This window comes from Fringilla coelebs (assembly GCF_963513975.1).
Source record: "Fringilla coelebs genome assembly, chromosome: 4".
Lineage (NCBI taxonomy): Eukaryota > Metazoa > Chordata > Aves > Passeriformes > Fringillidae > Fringilla > Fringilla coelebs.
Window position 1 is genome coordinate 57386943 of NC_140032.1, and position 21675 is coordinate 57408617.

General features: G+C 42.3%; 1 protein-coding gene across 2 annotated transcripts in view; it reads left to right on the top strand.

Moving 5' to 3' along the window:
* The window catches only part of SMAD1 (SMAD family member 1), a 43548-nt gene that overhangs the window by 14867 nt on the left and 7006 nt on the right, over nucleotides 1-21675 (top strand). Inside the window, exons 1-4 of one of the 2 annotated variants that reach the window (XM_084205031.1) lie at nucleotides 2826-3261; nucleotides 5582-6205; nucleotides 17722-17979; nucleotides 20567-20683. In XM_084205031.1, the coding sequence (XP_084061157.1) occupies nucleotides 5806-6205; nucleotides 17722-17979; nucleotides 20567-20683 (775 nt within the window). In that variant the 5' untranslated portion in view covers nucleotides 2826-3261; nucleotides 5582-5805. Of the gene's footprint in view, nucleotides 1-2825; nucleotides 3262-5581; nucleotides 6206-17721; nucleotides 17980-20566; nucleotides 20684-21675 lie in introns of those variants that run through there. The other variant, XM_084205030.1, reaches the window with a different exon arrangement.

Genomic DNA, 21675 nt, shown 5'->3' on the forward strand with positions numbered 1-21675 from the left:
GGTGATCACTTAAGAGGCTGTGTAGTGTTAATGTTTTTTGTAAACATGGTGGAGATAAAACATAGGAAGGATATGGTGTTTAAATTTGTTTTCAGTGGGTCAAAACAGTTGCAAAGGTATTGGGAAGAACTGTTCTAAACCAGGACAAGAGCAGATCTAATTGTTGATGGATGTCTGTTAAAACCGGGAAAGAACCTTGGCCATGTTCTTTTCTCACAATGATATACTTGCTTAGAAAGACTTCTGTGCCATTTTACTTACATTGTAATGCAGATTCGGTAGCTAATGTCTGTGGAAAGTGGGTATTTTTTCTGGGGAAGCAACAGCAAAGTTACCATAAATGTGACAAACCTAGTGCCTTCAAATCCAGAAAACCTGTAAGAATTTGCTATTGTTTTTTACTCTTGCAATCATGATAGTTGAGTTTTCAAGGGCAAGGAGCAGTGCCTTGTCTGCCAGAAGCCAAGTGGGGAGGCGGGCAGAAGAAAAGCTGTGGTTCACTGTAGAAACTGGCCAGACACTGTGTTTTTGGTTTGAACTTTGGGGAGCACTGGGGAGAAGCTGGCAGATCCTGATAGTGTAAGGTTATCCCTTCATACTCTGGACTAACAGGGCAATGGGCTTTTTGGGTTTTTGTTGCCCTCCTCCCCTCCACTGGTAAATCCTACATTGCCCCTGCAGGTTCATTTTGCTCTCCCCCCACCTGCTGAACTAAAGGGTGTTTGTGGGTATCTGACAGGATTTTCCCTGAGGGCTGTACAGTGATACATGGGGGATTTTCTTGGAAGGGCAGTGCCTCAGCCAAATAGCACAAGGGATGGCCCAAGAGGAGTTCTGGCAGAGAGGGTATTTTGGCCTGGAGCAAAGGTTACTTCACGGAACAAGCTGCAGAAACCCATCCTCCTGGCCCTTGCTGGGTCCAGGTAAGGAAGGGAATCCAATACAGTGTCAGGAAAAACCCTGCCTACTCTGTTAGGTATGATGAGGTATTTTCAACACCAATGTGTTCCTCTTTCCTTGAACGATGTGTTGTATATCAGAACAAGGATAGCATATTTCAGTGTTTTTTTAAATTCTTTCTGCCATGCCAAGAGAACATAAAAGAGTTAATTTTTTCCTTTTTCTTGTCGTTTTCCAAGCCTACCAAGGAAGCCAAATCAGGTTGTCAGCTCTCTAATGAGTTCTACAGCACTGTGATGTGAAACGTGCTTTCTTTTTGCATGTGTGTTGTAATGTTACTGAGGTTTCTACCAGGTTTAGTGCATTTTTCCAAGCTGAGCAAGATCTGACCTTCTGCCATAAGAAGGTGCAAAGAAAGAATTTGTTGACTAAAAGAAGGGTAATTCAGCAGAAGACTCTGGACTTTTCTGTGTCACAAATCACATTACTTGAAGAGAGAAACTGAAACTTTTTGCTACTTGCTCCAAGAATAGGGAGCTAGAATAAGTTAGTGCACAGTATGTTGTTACGCATTCTAGCACTGCAGCTGCTTAGACTTCATGCCTTTTAGTAATACATGGAAACTGTATTTATTCCTGCTGGAATAAAGAGACAGCTCCCTGCCTTCTATGCCAAAATCTGTTTGGGTTTGTTTCTTTTTTAAAAAAGGTCTAAATATTGTACTGATTACATGAGTTGCTGAAAATATGTGTCTCTCAGAGAGGGTAAATGACTAAATATTTTTAAAGAAGCAAATTAAAATCTCTCTGCTTGTGATTTCTTTATAGTGTTACTAAGTAATGGATGCTGGGAAGAGGTATGTTGACTAAGATAAATTGGATTTTTAAAATGTAGTCATAGACTAGACAGTTTTCACTATTAACAATTATCCTCACTGTGGTTCCTGCCCATTTTTATGTCTAACTGTGCTAAGCATATATTAAAAATATTTAATAGGATCCTTTTTGCCTGCATCACTGAGCCTGTAATACAAATAATGAAATTAGTAGAGTCATTTCTTGTTTGTCTGAAACTTGGGCTAGAAGTTGTTTTCCTCCCCCATCCACCCCTCTGGGAGAGGATCATCTAATTGTCCAAACCCTTTCTCCACCCATCAAAAACAGTCATTTATGCAAAGTGGGACAGTTTCCTATGGGATCTCCTGTGGGAATATGAAAGCACTCTCATTGAATATTTTAATGTCTGCTTCGTGTTGCTGATGGAGTAAATATATTTTCTTTGAGGGCTAGAAAAATAGGACTTCACTCTTAGGCGTTTTGCCTAAATATGTTTGTTTAGATACAAGGCTGGCGGAACAGATATATGTATATATATAGAGATATAAAGATATATGTATATATATAGAGATATAATGTTCACTTATTTTTTTTATAGGCTGCGTACAGGTTTGTGTGTTAATCCAAAGATTACAAAAAAGACAACAGCAGAGAAGGAAGACAAATAAAACAACATCGTGATTTGAAAGGAGTTTGTTGATTCCAACACTTCCATCAGCAGACAGAACACATAGTAAAAAGTGCATGGGTTTGGAAGTGTAGAGAGCGTCTGATAAGTGGGTAACAACTCAATTTCCTTTAAACTGATGCCAGATGCCTTTTGGAGGGTGTTCTGTTGTTTGGCCCAGGTTTCTGTTTCATCCCTACCTCGTGAATAAACAGACCTTTCTAGGTCTGGTGGTCACTTAACTGCTGGAAATACTAACTCCCACTTGCCCAGAAGGGCACGTGGATTTGGGGAACAAACACGCAAACTGTGTCATCTGCTGACTCGTGGTTTAATCTTTATTTTGCACTTCCAGCTGATAAGACCACTTTGTGCAGAAGTAATACAGGAAATGATGCAGTGCAGAAACCAAGAGTGGCAGAAAGGGAAATGGAATGTACTGGCAAGGGCTCAGCTTGCCAGTACAAGCTCTCTGCTTCTTGGAAACAAAAATCTCCACATACATTGTGGTTTGGGTTTTATTTGTTTGGTTTTGTTGTTGTTTTTTTCTTTGTCTGTTTGTTTGTTTTATGGATTTTTTTAGCTTAATATTGGTTTTGGAGCTTAGAGAAACTAGCGTACAGCAGCCTGTGAGTTTTGTCCCCCTTCCCTTATCTTGCTGCTTGTTCAGGGCTTGGGGTGTGCTTAGGCTTTGTTTTGGAGGCAGGACTTCAGCAGGAATCCCTGGCTGCAGGCTGGTGCCCAGCTGGGTCCTGCTGAGCTGAGTTATTTCCGAGCTCACCTCCAAGCACTGTGCCTAATGCTGTTCCTCCTGCTCCCAGCAGCTGTTGCCACAGAGATGCCACCATAGCTTTGATGGTGAGGGTGAAACTTGTTTTTGGAGCGCGTGATTGTGGGAGTGGAATATGTGTGTGCTGCAGGATTTGATCCAAAAACTTCAGAGAATCTTTTCCTTTGGTCTGACTGCTTGGGGCTGCATCAGAGCGTCATCTTAATCTGTGCAGAGCTCGTGTAGCAGCCTGTGTTGGGGCTGTATTTTCAGACACTGTTATGAACATACAGTCTCAACAGACAGGACTTTTCCTTTTTCACAGCAAGTAGCTGGGTGAAAAATGGGTCAGGCTTAGGTAGAACCACATCTGCAAACATTATCAATGTTGAATGAAGCTCGGGTCGAAATGTAGACTTTGTACTTCCTCCTTTATTAGAGCTTCAACTCAAGCTTTTTAAGTCTCTTCTGTTTAATTCAAATGGAAGTGAAGGAAAAAGCTTTACTTGATAAACTACTGGAACTTGTGTGTGTGGAACTTGTATCTTTTGTTTGAAAAGTGCAGAAAAAAGATACTTAGAATATTGATTGAGATACAGACTATATATGAATTGGGAATAACTCAGTTACAAACATTTAAAGGACATACACTGGGGTTCTGGTAATTCAGTTCTTAAATTAGCACAGCATTTTAATAGAGCACTTTACAGTGCATGTAAGGATAAAGTATACCTGGAGTATAGTCAGTGACAGTAATGGAGTTTCAGTTCATTTAACAGTATAGCACATGCCCACGTAACAAAACAAATTCTTAAATTTGCCCCAGGCTCATGCAAATCTTCCCTTGCATTGACATTATTATTTCAAATACAGTTCTTAGCATAAAAGAAATGGGATGTACCAGTTTGAAGTGTAGGTAGATGTGGCCTGCGTCTTAGTCCATAATCATTATTCACATAAATGTAGTATCTGCAGTCAGCCTAATAAAAATGAACCTCTGCAATTAGATAACTGTTCTAGTGACAAGCTAATTTGAATAAAGTGGATGGTTTTCAGCTTAAAATTCTTCAAATATAGTGGTATACTATGAAACCATTGCATTGTATGACAGTCAAGAGGGTAAGTGTGCCATAGCATTTGCAGTTTTAAGGTCTACAATCTTTTCTTGGTATAGCTGTGAAATCCTGTCTGACGTGGGTGTGCTGACACCTTCTATTCTCTGTGTGTATAGATTGCTGGTTTGTTGGGTGTTTTTTGTGTTGTTCTGATGGCAACAAAAACATTCATATCCTTTTCCCCTTTCCCCTTCCTCTGCAACCTGTTGGTATCCAGTCCAGGATATGTTTCCTGTCTTGTCTGTCTATTTGAAAATCAGTGGTGTGGTGCTCTTTGTCTCATTTTCCACCCCCTGCCAGTCCCGGGTCTCTTCTGTTTCCCTTGCCAGAGCCTTTTGCCTGCTCCCAGCATGGACAAGGACAAAACCTGCTGCTCACTGTTGGAACTCCTGCAGATGTGGCATTCCTCCCCCTCTTGACCCATCTCTTCAGTCCCATTCCTTGTCTCCCAGCTTGAGGACTACTGTGCTGTCTAAAATCCTCTTATCTAGACTTCCTTGTCCTTCCCACTCCTTCATGAGTCCTTGAGTATATCAGGCAGACATTGCAGCATGGAGGGTCAGTGGATAATCAGTGAAGTTCATTATAGCTTTCCCTTATGGGCTGCTCAGGAGCTCTGAGGGCTTGAGAGCTCTTGGGTGGGGTGGGCAGATGCAGTTTTCTTTCTCATGTGAGTGAGTGAGGGACAAGATCTTTCTAGTTTCACCTTTTTTTTTTTCCCCTTTTTTTTTTTTTTTCCTTGTTCCTCAAAGTAGGTAAAACTGTTTGGTTTTGTTTTTTTTTTTTTTTCCTCCCAGACTGAGTTATGCTCAGGTCTAGTGCAGTGATTTTTGAAACTTCATGCCTGGCAGTTTTGGAGAGAGCTGGGCAGCACATTGCTGTTGAGGAATATTGCTTCCAGCTGCTCTCTAAAATAAATAATAAAAAAAGCACTAGTGGTCCTGCACTGTTTCCTTGGGATGTTTTGCTGGTTAAGGTTGCAACAGCTGACAGGCAGATTGTAGCACCCCTCACGCTTAATAGTGAAAAATTTAAATTGAGGGTCGGTTTTAGGCTAGACTTAAGGTGAGCTACATTTCTCATATAGGGGTGTACTGGATTCAGCAGCAGGTCCTGCTGCTTAAGTTTTCATCAGGTGTACCTTGAGTCCAGTCCTGGAGGTTGTCAGCATTTGTTGTTGTTTTGTTGTTGGTTGTTTTTTGATCACAACACTCTTCTGGGTTGAGGTGGGGGATATTTTTAATTGCTAAAGGTAAAATCCTTTTTTTCCCCTCTTTCTGATACTCTGCTCTAGGTTGTCAACCAGGAGGATTTAGAATAATGAGAAGGTTGTGACCATCAAGGGGGGATGTCAGCACTGCCTTCCTGGGATTGGAGGATTGAAAAGGAGAAAGGACCAGAACTGTTTGACCCAGGCTGCTTTTGACTTCTGACTCAATCTGCTGTACCCTGGTGGTGGTGGAAGAACAGGGCAGTTGTTCCTGCTTGATTCTGTGGTATCACCACAGCAGGGTCACCATGAATGTAACAAGTTTATTCTCCTTCACCAGCCCAGCAGTGAAGAGGCTGTTGGGGTGGAAGCAAGGGGATGAAGAAGAGAAGTGGGCAGAGAAAGCTGTCGATGCATTAGTGAAAAAACTGAAGAAGAAAAAAGGTGCTATGGAGGAGCTGGAGAAAGCACTAAGCTGTCCTGGCCAGCCCAGCAACTGTGTCACAATCCCTCGCTCCTTGGATGGCCGGCTGCAGGTGTCTCACCGGAAGGGGCTCCCGCACGTCATTTACTGCCGAGTGTGGCGCTGGCCCGACCTGCAGAGCCACCACGAACTGAAACCTCTGGAATGCTGCGAGTTCCCCTTTGGGTCAAAACAGAAGGAGGTTTGCATCAATCCCTACCACTACAAGAGGGTGGAAAGTCCTGGTAGGTTCTTCCTTGTTTGTACCTTTACACCTTATCTGAACAATGCAAAGTGTGGCAATTAATTATGTGACTCATCGGCTTAAATAAGCAAAAGTGGCTGTTTGCACATGTCAGATTCTTCCTCTGCAGTTTATCTCGATGTAAGCGTTAATTAGCAGTTCTCTCTTTCACAGGGGCGAATGCTTCACTTGTGCAAATGTTTTAGCACTACACAGAAGTGGTCTTAGTATGTGTCTCAGGCTGCTGGGCCTGGTATCATCTGGGAATGTTGGTACCCACTATCCCTCCGTTAATTTGTTGGTTACTCAACTGTGCAGATCTGTGATTTTGTATGAAGCATTGCAGGCTAACATAAAAGATTTATTTGCATTATCTGTGCTCAAAAACCATTCTGACACATAGCAGTAGTAATACTGCTAGTATTAGTAGTAGTACTATTTTCAAATTATTATTTCACTTTATCACTTCAGTTTCTCCAGAAAATATTGTTTATCATTTCTCTCACAATTTGTGCCTTTTAAAAAGATTCTGAGTTTAGACAGCAGATTATAATCCCCTCATTTTGAACTTTGATAGTACTGTTTGATTGTATGTGAAATTCTGTTGTCAGCTGTTCTGCAAACACAGTTTGCTTACCTGTTACCCACTGCCTCACTTCTTTATTTAAGGTGCCACCCATTCTCTGTCCAGTCTCCTCTTCAAGGGCCACACCTCTTTTTGATAACTCCGTGTTTAATTTCACTCATGCAAGTTTATTATCAGGGAATACTTCTGGGGACTAAGAAGAACTATGCTTGGAGGTGTCACCACTAGTCTCCAGGTGTTTGTGAGGGTGTACAGCTGCAGAAATGCGCTGCAGGCATGGGTGGACTTCCCTGGTTTAAGTATGGGAAGTGCTTCAGTGTTAGCCATTTCACAAACTCTGCAGCTGTCTGTAGAGTGGCAAGGATACACAGAACCATGATGGAAATGAGGTTGCTGCAAGATTGTTTTGCTGTGGATGGAAATTGCATTTGTCTTGGATCTGCAATGCATAGTGCATATCTTGATGTTAAATATTTCCCTTCTCTATGTTAGTGTTAACTTGGAAATCATGTGAATGGCAGATGCAATACCCATAATGTATGTATTTACACAGCAGCAGCTTGAACAAAGGAACTCAGCTCTGAAAAACAGTTCTGAAAAAAATTAAAATTAAAAAAAAAAATCTCAGCAATTTCATGTTAAGTACAAGAGGGATAATAAAATAGTCATGTACTTCTACTGCTAGTTGTGTGCATATGTCTGGGTTGGTTGCTTGCATTCAGTATTCCAAAATAGTGAAAATGAAGATTCCTGAAACACCTCTCTTCCTATCAGACTGAACAACAATGGGGCTCTTACTGTAATGCCGGATTTCATGCTCTAACTCATTTTGCTTTAGTATTGAAAACACCTACTGAGTTTGAGAACATTCTCATATGGACCATTCATGTCACATTTAAAACCAGGTGTTTGTAAATATCCTGTCACTTCACAGAATCACTTAGGTTGGAAAAGACCTCTGAGATCATTGAACTCAACCTTTGACCAGACACAACCATGTCAACCAGACCATGGCACTCAGTGCTGCATCCAGTCTTTCCCTAAACACCTTCAGGGATGGTGACTCCACCAGCTCCCTGAGCAGCCCATTCCTATATCTGATCATCCTTTCTATGAAGGAGTTCTTCCTAACGTCCAACCTAAACCTCCCCCGGTGCAGCTGGGGACTCTGCCCATATTCTGTGTTCACTTCAGTGAGTTATGCAAGGCAGAACAAAACTTTCAAAAGATGTCTAACTGAAATGTACATTTTCTGCTGGGTATGTAATGTAGGAGGGGTTTGTGTTTAGTCAGCCACAGATTGTTTTGAGGGATACTGCACGGAGCTGAGTGGGAAAACAGCTTTTGGAAACAGGGTAGCTGAACTCCCATTTGGCTTGGAGAATTGTGCTCCATAACTTCTGACTTCTTTTTTCCTGTTCCTGTCTTGTTCTTGCTGTCCTTCAAACATGATCTTTATCTTCATTTTGTGACAGTCACTCTCAAATCCTGCTAACCATTTTTTCCCATTTTTGCCAGGACATTAAAACACCATTATTGTCATGTAAGTGCTTACACTTTGAGATTAATGGGTAGTGGGAATTAATGGGTAGTGGCATGAGTCACCACTTAAAACAATCTATGGACTCAAGCAGTTATCAAGGTTTGTGTTTCCCAGAAAGCTTAGACATGTGCTTTCTCTTGACAAAGCAAAATTGGAAACTCAGATTGTGTATGATACGTGTTTTGTGCGCAAGGTACATCTCGAAGCTCTGGCTCTGCTTGACAGCGTGGTCTCTGTGTTTAACTGTTTTGTGCAGAACCAGTTACTGGAGATCTGAAGGGTATGATCCATGTATGGGATGGCATCTGTCCCTTCATTCTTCTCCTGATTGTTGTGTGATTTGTTTCAGTGTTGTGTAAGGTTTGAGGAATGGATTAGTGGTAAATCCTCAAATATGTAAAGTAAGGTAGTGCTCTTTGTTGGGAAGTCAGTGCTGTGGATACATCTCAGTTTCCACAGTGCCAGAGGCATGAATGGATTTTCTACCTTGACACCTTATTCCATCCTCACTGTTTAGCTTGTGAAGATAAGCTTGGAAAGCATGAGAACTGGCACTCTGTGGTGTGTCTGCCAGCTACAAAGCTACACCTGAATCCAAGTGAGATTTTTCTGTTAGCCAACCTAGATAGGAACAGGTTGTAAACAGTGAGAGGAGGCAGAAAACTCTCAGCAGTCTCAAAGAGGGAATCTCCCAGTGTCCCTGCACAGGGGGGTAGTGTGGCACCTGGCAGGCCCATGGGTGTGACATGATAGCGCCGTGCTCATGCCTGACCTGACCAGGAGGCTCTGCACAGGCACAGGGGTCTGTCTGTTCCTGTGCTGTATCAATCAAGAAAACTAAACTCACAGAAAACTGCTTTTGGCACAGTTAACTTGGCAAGCTCAGTGCTCTCAGCTCGCTCACGTGGAGCCAGATGGGGGCACAGCAGCATAGGGACCAACAGCGTGGTGGAGGCGAGGAAGGGTGGCCCTCCCGTGACCCTGTGACGCTCTTTCAGCCTGGAAGCAGCGAGCTGATGGAGCGCTGGAGCTGTGCTCCATGGCAGGGTGCATGGGCTGCTCCTGCTCCTGGTGTTGTGCCCTCCCACAGTTCCCTTGTGCTGGACCAGATCACAGGCACCTGTCCTCTCCCTGCTGTGTTATCTTCCAGGCTGATCAGGGCAGCACAGGGGCTTCCCTTCTGGCTGCAGGAACATCGGTTCCAACATGGCCCTGTGAAGGACATCTGGGAAGGAGTGGAAGTGGAGGGGCATGAGAGGAAAAGTAGAAACTTGTTGCTGGGAGTGGGAATGCAGCCTTGCACTTTGAGTAGCAGGGGGAAATATCTCCTCAAGATGGGTTAAAGTAGCTCACTGCTGCTGTTCCCTAGTCTGTTGTTTGCAGAATTATTTCTGGAGCAGGGTAGTTAATGGCTGTCAGATTTCTCCCTTGGCAAGACAAAGCAAAGCTTTTAATTAAAGGAGGCCAAGGTCTGAATTTGATGCCTCTTAAAAATTGGCACACTTAGCTGAACTGGTGCTTGCTTGGCTGAATCTGCTGCTTCTCCTCAGTTTTATTTTTTGGTTTAGAGATACCTGTTGGAATTATCCTTAAATATGATCAAGGCTTGCTAAATAATTAGGTGTACTGCATACACAGTGGCTGGGGGGAAAAACCTGACACAATGTTTCTCATCCCTCTGAAAATGCCCCAAATGACCTCTCAGGGTTTGCTGGAGAATGTGTCCCTCCTGAGACACTTCCTTCCAGTCTCTTATTCCTCAGGTTTCTGTGGAGATACAGCCTCTGCTGCCTGCCTCTGTCCTCAGTTATGGCAATGGGACCAGATGAAAGCTATCATCCAGGATTTTAGGGAAAAAAAGGCCTGGATCCTGTTTGTTCTAAGAGCAAAACAAAAGGAATGGAATACAGAACAGGGAGGATGAAGAGGTGCTTAAATTGCCACTGCTTTTAAAAATAATAATAATAAGTCACACCTCTAATGTGGCTTTAGGGGAGGAGGTTCAGTTCTTTTGCCTTAGCTAAAGGGGAAGGAAGGAAGATGAAGAAACTGAATATTTAATTTTCTTAAAGTGCTAGTGAACACTAGCTCTCCTCCATTCTGATGCAGATTTGTGTTTGCCTCTGCTGTGTTTGCCCCATTGTCCTGCTAGGTTCTGACTTTATAATATATTACAAAGGAGGCAAAAGAGAAATTAACTTTGTTTTCATGTTTAACATGTAGAATTGGTTGAAGGTGCAGTGTTTCTGTAGATGGCTATCCCCCATTTTTTTGCAATTACTGATAAAACATGGATAAAAAGGGCTGAATGGTTTTCCTCTGTTAAGCTTCTCTTCTTCAGAGAGCTGGCTTTACAAAGCTGATGGTGCCAGTGTTCCAGCCAAACTGGGGGCGAGCAGTGGTGGCTTTTTGGTGGTGCAGACAAATAACAGTGTCATAAAAGTTGAATTTTCACAGCTGAAAATGATGTTCCCTTCAATTATAACCATGAATTCAAAGTGTGTGTCTGCTTCAGCAAGCTTGTTGCTGGCCAGAAACATTTCACCTGTATGTACAGCTGCTTTTTGCCACGAGAGCAGGCCAGGTCCCCAGGCTCTGAGTAGAGTGGTGGGTGTGTCACGATGGTTTTGCTCTTGGTGTGGACTCTCTGCCTATGACTTTAACATGATTATTTTCATACTGGCCTTTGATCTCCTCTGCTTTTTGCTCTCAGTGAGGCTCTGAGAGGCAACACACCTACTGCAGGCTCCCACAGAACCAGGCCTGCTGGAGGATAATGCCAACAGTGCCAGGCATCGGGGGGAGGAGTGGAAAAGGCAAATGGGAGACTGCTTCTGGGGTGTAAGGGAGGGCAAAATTGATGCATCTCTTCAGAGTTAATACATAGAACCAAGTTACAAAAGTCCTTGGTCCTGTATGATTCCCATAGCAGGATTTCTGCACCTCTGCAGGCTGGGGGTGAGAGGGAGCACAGTGTCATCCCTGAGAAATTTTGCTGCGCAGCCATGTGTGCACTTGGGTGTGACTTTAAAAATAGCATTGCTACAACAGGTGGGCACAATTATAGGATGGTTCCCCAAAATAGCAAAAGCAACTGTCAGTTTGCTTGGCAAGCAGAATAAAACTTCCTTCATTTTGGCTTTGCAGAATTCAGTTCTAAAATTCCCCACCAGAGCCGAGCTGGGGGAGAGGAATTGAAATGAGGAGGTGGAAGGAGGGAATGATCTAACAGCACAGCTTTCCTTGTCTAGCCTCACCACATGTCAGGAAAAGAAACTGCAATAGAGGGATAAAAGTTGTCAAGAAAGATATGTTTCTGTCGTATTCTGTCTGTGTTTTCTTTCTTCAAAATTAACCAGACACAGATGTTTCTTCTGATTTGAAAGACCAGACTTCCAAGTTTTAACCTACTCGGTAGGATGGTGGCTGTGGCTTTGGTACAGGTAATTTGAACTCTGGTCTGTGTAAATGTCTGAATTAATACACACTATCACTGTGACTGCTCCTCCACCAAATCTGCTTACAAGGGCTGCCTCACTAATGTGCATACAATTAGTACTAAATTCTGAAATTGACCTTGGCAAATGTCAGTTTAATCAGAATGTCAGCTTATCAGAGCATCCGCAAATAAAATCTAATGTTAGCTGAATATTGTAATGCAGGAAATGTCCTAATATTACTTGTCAAATGCATTTGGACCAGATGTCTGATGTAAAAGCAAAGTCAGTAAAGTAACAACTGTTTTGCCTTTTTTTTTTTCCCCAAGACATACAGTCTTCATTTGTAACTGCACAAAATGCCAAATAAAATTTTGGGGTCTCCCAAAACCTCAAAATAAAATAAGAGTTGAGAAAACAAGACAGCTGTCAGCTTTCTCCTGGAGTAGAAAGTTTGTCTTTTTGTCACCCAAAACAGATTTCTGAGTAATTATAATTACTAGAACAGAGGTTTGGAGTGAAAGTCTCAAAGATTGGAATTTCTTCTTTTGAGAAGCCAGCAAAGCAAAGCTGTGATACCACAGCCAAGGGTTATTGGAAGAGCTTTAAGTAGTTCGATCCTCAGAGATGGCTTTAGACACAGTGCTTATTGATTGTATATTTTTAACCAACTCAGGCAACATGAGAAAACCTAATGACATGAAAAGTTTTCTCTCTACCCAGTGTTTTACTGTTTACAAGCGAGATCTTGTCAAGGCCTGGCAGTCAGAATGCTTCAGTGACTCCCTGGTGTTGCAGAGAGCAGCACGTCCAGCTGAGCATGTGTTGGTACCTGCTCCGTTCCCACCTCCCACCGTGGGACTGGAGTGCTCATCAGGATGCCACAGCCAGCTTCAGCTGCTGTGACCTCAAAGGCAGGAAATGAAGCTGGGAGTCTTCAGGAGGGTTCAAATTTATTAGTTTAACACTGCTGCTGTCTTTTGTTGCTTTTGGTTTTTTTTTCTTTTTCTTCTCCTAACTCTTTCTTTTTGTCACAATTTAGTCTTTGCAGGATTTTCTTATTTCCAGACAGCATGAACTTTTGTTTTAGGATTTTCCTCCTTCCCAACCTGCAGTTCTGTTTTTCTGGCAAAACATGCATGGCTTTGCATAAATTCAGATGAAAATGCAGCTATGTAATGCTTGGAAATTAAAGCACTCTGCCTAATGATAGTGTTGTCAGGTTTTCATTAGCACTGAGGGCCCTGTTGTGGTACAAACCCTTTTACAGAACATATGTCAACCAAGTCATGGTTTTTAAGTCCAGCACCAATTGCTTATATAATTTTTTTCTTTTTTCTTTTTTTTTTTTTCTTTTTTTTTTTTTTTTTTTTACAGAAGAAGTAGAATCTACTTTGGCAAGGAAAGTGGATTAAAGTCTGCTTTCTTATATGTGGACCCTTGTATTTCCTTACATGGTCTTTCAGTTTCCATACGTGGAAAGAGAGATACCTACCCAAATTTTCACATAACATGCAAAGGGTGTGGAAAAAATGAGCCCTTGAGGGAAACTAGCTGTCATCTGGGCCTTGTGTAAAGTAATCAAAACCCATCTGGATAGAAAATATGCTTCTTTGAAAGTACAGCAGGTCCTTTGGATTGGATTAGTTTGAGGTTTTTCACAGAGAAACTTAAAAAAAAGAAGTTATGTTCATAAATGGGATACTTTCTGTGTTTGCTAAAATCATTATCTCTGGAATGTGAAAATAGAACAAAAAAGAAAAGTAAGAAGATCTTTATTTAGGATAGCACAGCTGTTAGTTTTCTGAAGAAGAACAGGGTGACATACTGGAGATAAAAAGAGTAGAGATCAGTTAGTTTCTTCAAAGGCCACTATTACATTTTCATAAAAGCATTTCTTCCTTGGTGTGGTTAGTCAGAACATTTATCTGAACAGCCAGGTTGCCTTTGGTCTATCTTCTGTATTTTTGGCATTCTTGGCTCCTAGATGAAATAGCCCTGTGGGTTAAATTGCCCCGTAGCTCTAATTTCTTTAATATAGCTCCTCTTGTTTGGTGCAGGCATACTTGGTCTTATTTGCATGGTAAAAGCAAGCTCCCCAATTCCCAGGCTGGCTTGACAGACACAGGATCTCAGGTACAGTTCCACAAACATACCCTGCCTGCTTCCTGGGGGTTTATCCCCCTCTTCCTTACTAGTAACCTTACTGGTAGTAGTCCTGTATTAACTCTCAGCTGCAGGTCCACATCGATAGAAAAACTTGGGAGCAAAATTTAGCCACAATATAGCACATAAAACCTTTTAATCTGGTGTTTGAAGAATTACAGAAATCAAGCTGTCGGATGACTTGTGGTTCTACTCCATTAACTTTAATGAGATTGAGTTGGCAAATCTGTTGCAGCAGCTTTTTAAGACAACAGTGTATTCAATATTATGTTTCCTTTAAATATATGCTGATGATACTGATGTTAAATTTTTTAAAAAAGAAAGAAAATTAATATTTTTATTGTATCAGTGTTCCCTTCCGCTGAAGAGGAAGGGAGGAATTGTGTTTGCAAATGGTCAGAGCCACATCCTGCGGAGATCTGCACGGCAAAGATGTGCACTGCTTCATTATTTCATAGCAACAGGTGTGCTGGCTTAGCACCAAATAACTCTCTCATGCTCTCTCCCCTTCAATTATACCTCTTCCTGGAGCTGGCAGCTGCAGCAGAGATCAGCCTCCTCCCCTACTGCACTGAGCCTCAGTAATTTGTTATTCCATGTGGCTGAGGTCTGCAACCTGACCAGAAGCTCAGCGCCTTACGCAGGGGCGAGGGGAGCAAGAAGGGTGTGCATCCCCCTTTCTGTTTGAACTCCTGGCAGCCTTCCATGCTCCAAAGGGCCCAGTCCCTGCTCATGTCTTTACTCCTGAGTGAGCAGCACTTAAATTAACTCCTCTGTGGCTCCACTGGGAGCAGCTTCCCTGCAAAAAAGCTGGGAGCTGCAGGGAGATCAGGTTCTGGCAGTGAGTGACTTGGGGTTGTACTAATTGGAGCACTGCAGGCTCTGTCCTACCCAATGTGGCCTTTCAGGGCTTTTCCTCCTCATTGAGGGTTTTGTGTATGCAGGGAGGATGTGAATTAGGGGCAGCACTTAATATCAATTCTGCAGTGATATTTTTGAGACTATTTGTGTTCCATCAATACCAGTTGTATTCTTTTCCCCCCTTTTCCATGTGCATTTTGAAGAAGTTGGCATTTATTGACTCAAGGTTGGCGGAGTTGGACAAAAAGCATGGGTTTGCATGAAGGACACCTGGGAAAAGGAGACTTGTTTTTATCTCAAGTCCTTCTAAATTTTGCCAGTGGTTCTGCCCAACAGGAGAAAACATGTATATATACCTTGGGAAAATCTGGCACTGCATTAATTTAATTACAGAAAACATACAGAAAATATCCTGTTCTCCTGCTATTTTAAAATGCTGTAAATCATTTGGCTTCCTCTGATGTCATGTATGTCATTGTTTAATGTGAGGTAGGGGATGGGAAAGGTAGGTGATGTACTTTCTGCACAAATTAACTCCATAAAAGTTAATGGTTTGACCTTCATCCACAGGAAAGGAAGAGATAGGAAAGCTGTGTTTTTAATGCTTAGAAAAGTAAGGAAGAATCATAAAGACAGGAAAGGGAAAATACATTTTAACACATGATCTCATTGTTAATTTTTTCACTGGTAATTTATTATCCCAGCAAATGTTGACTATGACAATTAAATAGTACTTGACCTAGCTGCAAAAGGACTGCTTGATTTAACAGAACAAGCTTAATTCTGAGAAACCCTAATATTCAGAGAGCTTGGCTCTGACATGTTGAGGATGAGGGATTTGTGATGTCCACCTGAATGCTGAGTAACCTTTTTTATTACAGCCCTTTCCAGTGGCATGTCAGAATGGTTGTGTTGGAGCGAGAAACAGTCTGCACAGCTGGAGGAGATACAGCTTCTCCTGGGGTGTTTTGCAATTGAGAACTTCCACAGAATGACAGATGGATGTGGTTTGTTTCAGAAAACACCATAATTAGGAACTTTGCCTATGCCTTGTAAAGTGGAGTTGGATTTTTTGACATCTAAACAAATCTACTTAAGGGTGACATCTGCCTCAAATGTTTGAGATCTCTTGGAATCTCAGCAAAGTTGCTCTAAGAAATTGAGAGATCAGGTTAAATGCTTAAAACCTGCTTCTGCTTGGGCAGCCTAAATTTCAGTAGTGAGGGTTTGAGGTTTTTTCAGTGTATGTTCAATGAAGATTTCTGGGATCAGACTGCTCCTGCCTTAATGCCACTAGCAGGCAAAAATGGGAGCTTAATTACTCTCTTAGGCATATGCAAAAAAAAAAAAAAATCTGAACCAGAGAAACCTACTTCTTTTCTTTTTAGTTAATGTGTGACTTTAGGAATAGAGAGTGAGTTTTTGGTGATAGTGGGTTTTTTTTGACATTCATTTATCCCTTTTAAGCATGAACCTAGACTTTAGACCTGCTCCATGTGTCAAGTGATTATTCTGGTCCTCTTGGACTCCAGGACACTAAAGTAAATACCTGAGTGCTGCTTCTTTAATACCAAATAGCTGGAAGAGTAAAGATGCCCCAGTGTCCTGGGAGAACCTGTTTGTCATGTGAAGAAAATGTTATTTGGTTTTTTTGGCTTTTTTTTTTTTTTGGCAATTAGTTTGTAATTCAGGCTTTTAATAAAGCAGCTGTCTCCAAAACACCTTTCTTAATCTGAATGATAGCTATGTCTATGTAGGCTTGTTGACTACACATGCTCCTGTTCCTCTTCTGTGTGCCCAGGTGTTGAGGCCAGAGCAGGAGTCTCAAGGAGAGGGGGTGGTAGCCTTGGCTTGTTTTTCCTGGCTTTTGTTGGGTTTTTGGCACCCTCTCTTGAAGGCAAGCTATCCGGGGGGGAGGTTTCTTCCAGTCCTGCTCAGACATGGAGTTGGGAAACAGAGGTTCCAAAGGGGGAAGACGTGAAGAGGACTTGATTTTTTATTTCTATTCCACTACATTGTGCATGGACCTCCCTCTCCCTGACCTTGTCTCTCCTCTCCTATCCATCACCCAAACATTTCTGTGGAAAGAAGAGCTTTTAATCCTTCGGTTAGCTTGGTCTTTGCTGTGAGGCATTCAAAGATAGAAGCTGAGGGACTGGAAAAAGAATTGATTCTTTTATCTTAGTGTATCTGGTATCATGTTCATATTCCCAGTTTGAAAGAGACCTTTGTTTCACAGCTGAGAAGGCTTCAGAAGTGTGGTGAGACTCGTAGTTTCTGATGTTTCTCTGATCCCATAGTGGCACATAGTTGCAGCTCAATTGCTGCTCAGTTGGTTTTTTTGAACTACATAATTTTGTTTAAATGGCACAGTTTGTAAACTGACTTGAAGAGTTAATAACTGTTTTAATAGAAACTTGTAAGAACATAGTCTAGGTTAAAAATAAAATTATAGCTGTTGGGACCAGACTGAGTTCAAGGCTTATTAGTATTGTCTTCAGAAAAAAAAAAAAGTGTTCTTATTAGCAAGGGTTTGGGTTACAGGCCATTAGGCGATTAGTCAGATGACAAGTGCAGCAGGAGGAACTGCATGTCAGCATTGTCAGGCTCTTCCCAGCACCTCTTCGTGCGAGTGAGACTGAAACACAGAACTGTGGTTTGTTCTTGGCTCCTCTTCGCTGGCCCTCTGTGCAAACAGGCTCCCGTCTGGCAATCCGGGCAGCTGCGGGTTTGAGCTGTGCAGTATCCGGATGCGAGGGAAGGAAGGAGTTCTTGCTTGGACATGTGCTCCTACCTTTGACTGCCTTGTTTCTGAGGCACGTGCCGATATGCCGGGGCTGGGGAAGAATGTGGGGTTTTTCCCTTGTACACCTTCAGGAGCAAGTCTCTAACGCTGTGGCTTTTCTCTCTTTGTCCCTTTGCAGTTCTTCCTCCGGTGCTGGTGCCGAGGCACAGCGAGTACAACCCCCAGCACAGCCTCCTGGCGCAGTTCCGCAACCTGGGACAGAATGAGCCCCACATGCCGCACAACGCCACCTTCCCGGACTCCTTCCAGCAGCCCAGCAGCCACCCGTTCCCCCACTCGCCCAGCAGCAGCTACCCTAACTCGCCTGGGAGCAGCAGCAGCACCTACCCACATTCTCCAGCCAGCTCAGACCCAGGAAGTCCTTTCCAGATGCCAGGTACGGTCAGCTTCCCTTGAGAAGGGAGAAGGTGGTTGGACATCACTGCTGTTGTGGACTTTTTTGCTCAATAACACCAAATGATCAGCCAACACTTTTGTTTAATAGCAAGCTAACACTTGTAAGGTAATAAAGACTACAGAATCTCTTTGTCTGGTAATATTGAAGGCTTTAGGATTGTGCCTCTTTCAAACACACTTAAAACATTACAGGAGAACTCTTGTGAGGTGTGAGGAGGGATCCAAAATATTTTGGGGACCAGTTCAGCAGTTTAGCCCACAAAGTGTAGCGTTCAATGCGCCAGAAGTGTGGTGCTAGAGATCATCCTTGCTTATGATCATAAGTTCAGCACAAGGCTTTAGTTCCACAGAAAAGGGATGTTTCTCAAGGTGATCACGTTATTGCTACTTGATAAACAATTTCTTCTCATAGTGGTGTAATTCCAAGGAGCTTCAACTGAAAAGCAGGCTCTTAAAATAACTCTTCAGGCTGTTTTACTACCTACAGTCAGGGAAGAGCCTTCCTTTGTTGACTGGTGTCTGTAGAAAATTCCATGCAGCTGTCTTTTTTTGCTCTTTACATGCAGCTGGATAAAAATACTGCAGAAGCAATCTGTGGTACATTTCTTGATCTAAATGCTGGAGAAGGATGCAGTACAAATGCTTACTGATGTTGTTTGGCTGTTTCCTTCAGGGGCTGAGGGGAGGGTATGTGTAAACAAAACAGCAGATTTGTGAAAATCTGTTTCCTATTACATGAAATTAATATCCATAGATTTCTTCTCTTGCTAATTGTTAGAAATTTTTCTCTGGTGAGTGAAAACTACTGAATTTGCTGGAAGGAAGAAAAGAGTTTGTATTGGCTTTTCTAAAAAATGTGAGAATTTGCTGTGAAACCAGCTGTCTTTTTTATCTTCTTTTTTTTTTTTTTTTACATGATTGCTGTGGTTGGGGCTCTTCCAACAGAGATAAAGACCTAACAAGGTCTTCCTGAATGCTGGCTTGTGAAAGTTCACTTGATCTTTGAAGGTCTGTTCTGTCCACATGCCCTTAATGTCTGCAGCTGCAGTGAAGAAATTGAGTTAGAGGGGAGGTCAGGATACTGATGTCCTTGATGCTTAGCCCTGGACAGTTGTCCATCTTGCCCTAATGGGGAAAGAGGCTGACATCTGGAAAATACAAAAACAAAGGGGCAAAGCAGTTAACCTTGAAAACTTTCTAGATACTGCTTAATTTGTTGCCCGTGGCCTTGGAATCTTGTGCATGACCAGCATCATGTTTGCACACACACAAGCATTTAAGGCTTAGTAAAACATGGGACTCAAAATCCAGTGCAGTTTGTTAAGCTTTTAATGCAGCCCTGTTGTCATCTCTGCCTTTCTCTGCTGCTTTCTCATCCACCTGAATGTGTTCAAGTTACAGAATTAGCCAGGCACCTGCCGGCATTAGATGTAAAATAAAAAATACCTGCTAAACAATAAGTTAGTTAATAAATTTCATGAACATATGTTTTCTTAAAAAATACATTTAAAAAAAATCCAAACAAAACCACCACTCCACAAAAAACACCCCCAAACTTACAGAGCATTCTCCTCCTGCCTTTTGTTGATGCTAATTTGGTTTTCAGAGTTTTGGAATCCCCTGTGATTATTTGCTGTGGTAGTTTGCAATCCATACTCTCAGTAATGGAAATAAATGTGGGATGAACAGCAGCAGAGACATCACAGGGGTAATCTAATCCCAGCTTTTGCAGCGAAAGCTTGCAGGGATCAGGCAAGGGTTTCTAGCTCTTGGATGTACCTCTGTGCAATTGATCTGGAGGAGAGTGTCCTCTGGTGTACTGGGAAATGGTGACATTGGCAACTTACAGCAGCTTGTAGGAAATCTTTTGGGAAGCTTTCCCAGGAGTGGAATAGGCGGCTGAAGGGCAGTGCTGGCTGGGACACTTCAAACAGAGCTGACAGCCATATGTTAATGAGTGCAGGCAATGTGCATGGGCTCCTGTGCTGGTGATGCAGCCGTGAATGGGACAGGACAGAAGCACTGGCAGAGAAATTCCAGACCCACAAGGCCACTTTTGTCGGATTTGGGTTCCTGAACGCTTTCTGCTATTCCCAGTCTAGGGAAACAGAGCTAATACTTTGCACTGACAATGATAAGGCCCTGGATATAGCTGGGATGTTTAAATAATTTGCTGGTATGATTGTGTTGGAAACAGAAATGCTTCTGTTCGCTTTTAACATATTCAGTATCTACTGCTGGCTGGGCCCTGAGACCTCTTTGTGCCCTGATGTTTGTATGGCACTTTCAGCCTGCAGAACTGTGGGTTGGAAACACGGCTGAGCTATCTTTTGTGGCTTTATGTGGGGGTGAAGTGACTTGTTTTTATTGCAGTTGTGCTTAATATACACAGTAATTCTTTGCTTTCCTTATTCGAGGTCCATGATTGCTTTTTCAGATTTCTGGTGGGTGGAAGTTTATAGCTGAGTTAGGCTGGAAGCATTTCCAGGCTCAAACTGTTTATGTGGATATGTAGATGCGCTTTAAAGAGAGGAGAGGACTCATGTATCTGCCTTTTCTATATTTAGCTGATACTCCCCCGCCCACTTACCTGCCTCCGGAAGATCCGATGACACACGATACCTCCCAGCCCATGGATACCAACATGATGGCACCTGCAATTCCCCCTGACGTGCACAGAGGAGGTAAGAACGCCTCCTTCATGTTTTCTGCTTTGCTTCTTAAGAGTAAAGAACCTCCACAATTTAGGAGTAATAACTGAGTTTTAATTTTGGATGGATGTTGTTCATAAAATTTTTCTTTGCGGAAAAGAAAAAAAAAGGGCCGTGTAATTTTTCTTCTGTTGTTGTAAGGGATGAAATAGTAAAGCTGGAGATTATTTATAAATGTAAATATTTATTTAAGAGAGGAATCTATCCCATGACTCTTTAAAAATGTAAAATATATGGGGTTTATTACTTTCTTTCTCCCAGCCAACTCAAAGACCAAAGTAATTTTATGTTTTCTATTGGGAACTTCCACTAATCTGTGAATGGAAAGAACTCCTCTGAGGCTGCAGAATACAGAGTAATCTGCCTGAGGTGTGGCATTGCTACAGACTTTAAAATTCTGTATGCAATAAAGGCCTATTGCTTTATGTACTGTGACACAGACATCTTTTTACACATTGCTTGTTAAAGCCGCAGCAGCGGCCGTGGCTGCTGAGCAAAGGGTTTGGTGCATTCATCATCACCTTGTGAGAAATGACCTCTTCAGAGAACACTTCAGCTTACACACTTGTGGCCCATGCCAAGAAAGAGCAGCAAGCTGGATGCTGTGCCAGAACGATTATCAAGATCACAAGTATATGAACAATTGAACTGTTGTGTTTTGGGTTTTTTGGTATTGGTGGGGTTTTTTGGGTTCTGGGGTTGGCTGGGTTTTTTTTTTGGTACTTGTTTTGCTGCTAAGCTCAATGTCTTGTTTCAGGAAGTATATCTGCTCTCTTAGCACAATTTGGATGGTTTTTGTGTTAGTCTATTTACTCTCTGCTTGGAATGAGTTTTGCTCAGTCTGTAGCACTTCCACTTTTTGCTGAACACACAGACTACACTTTGAGGGTATAAGTAGTTTGCAGGAATTTTGGGCCAGAAATGTAGTGTCCCAAAATACATTTCTCAAACTTTATGCCTACCTG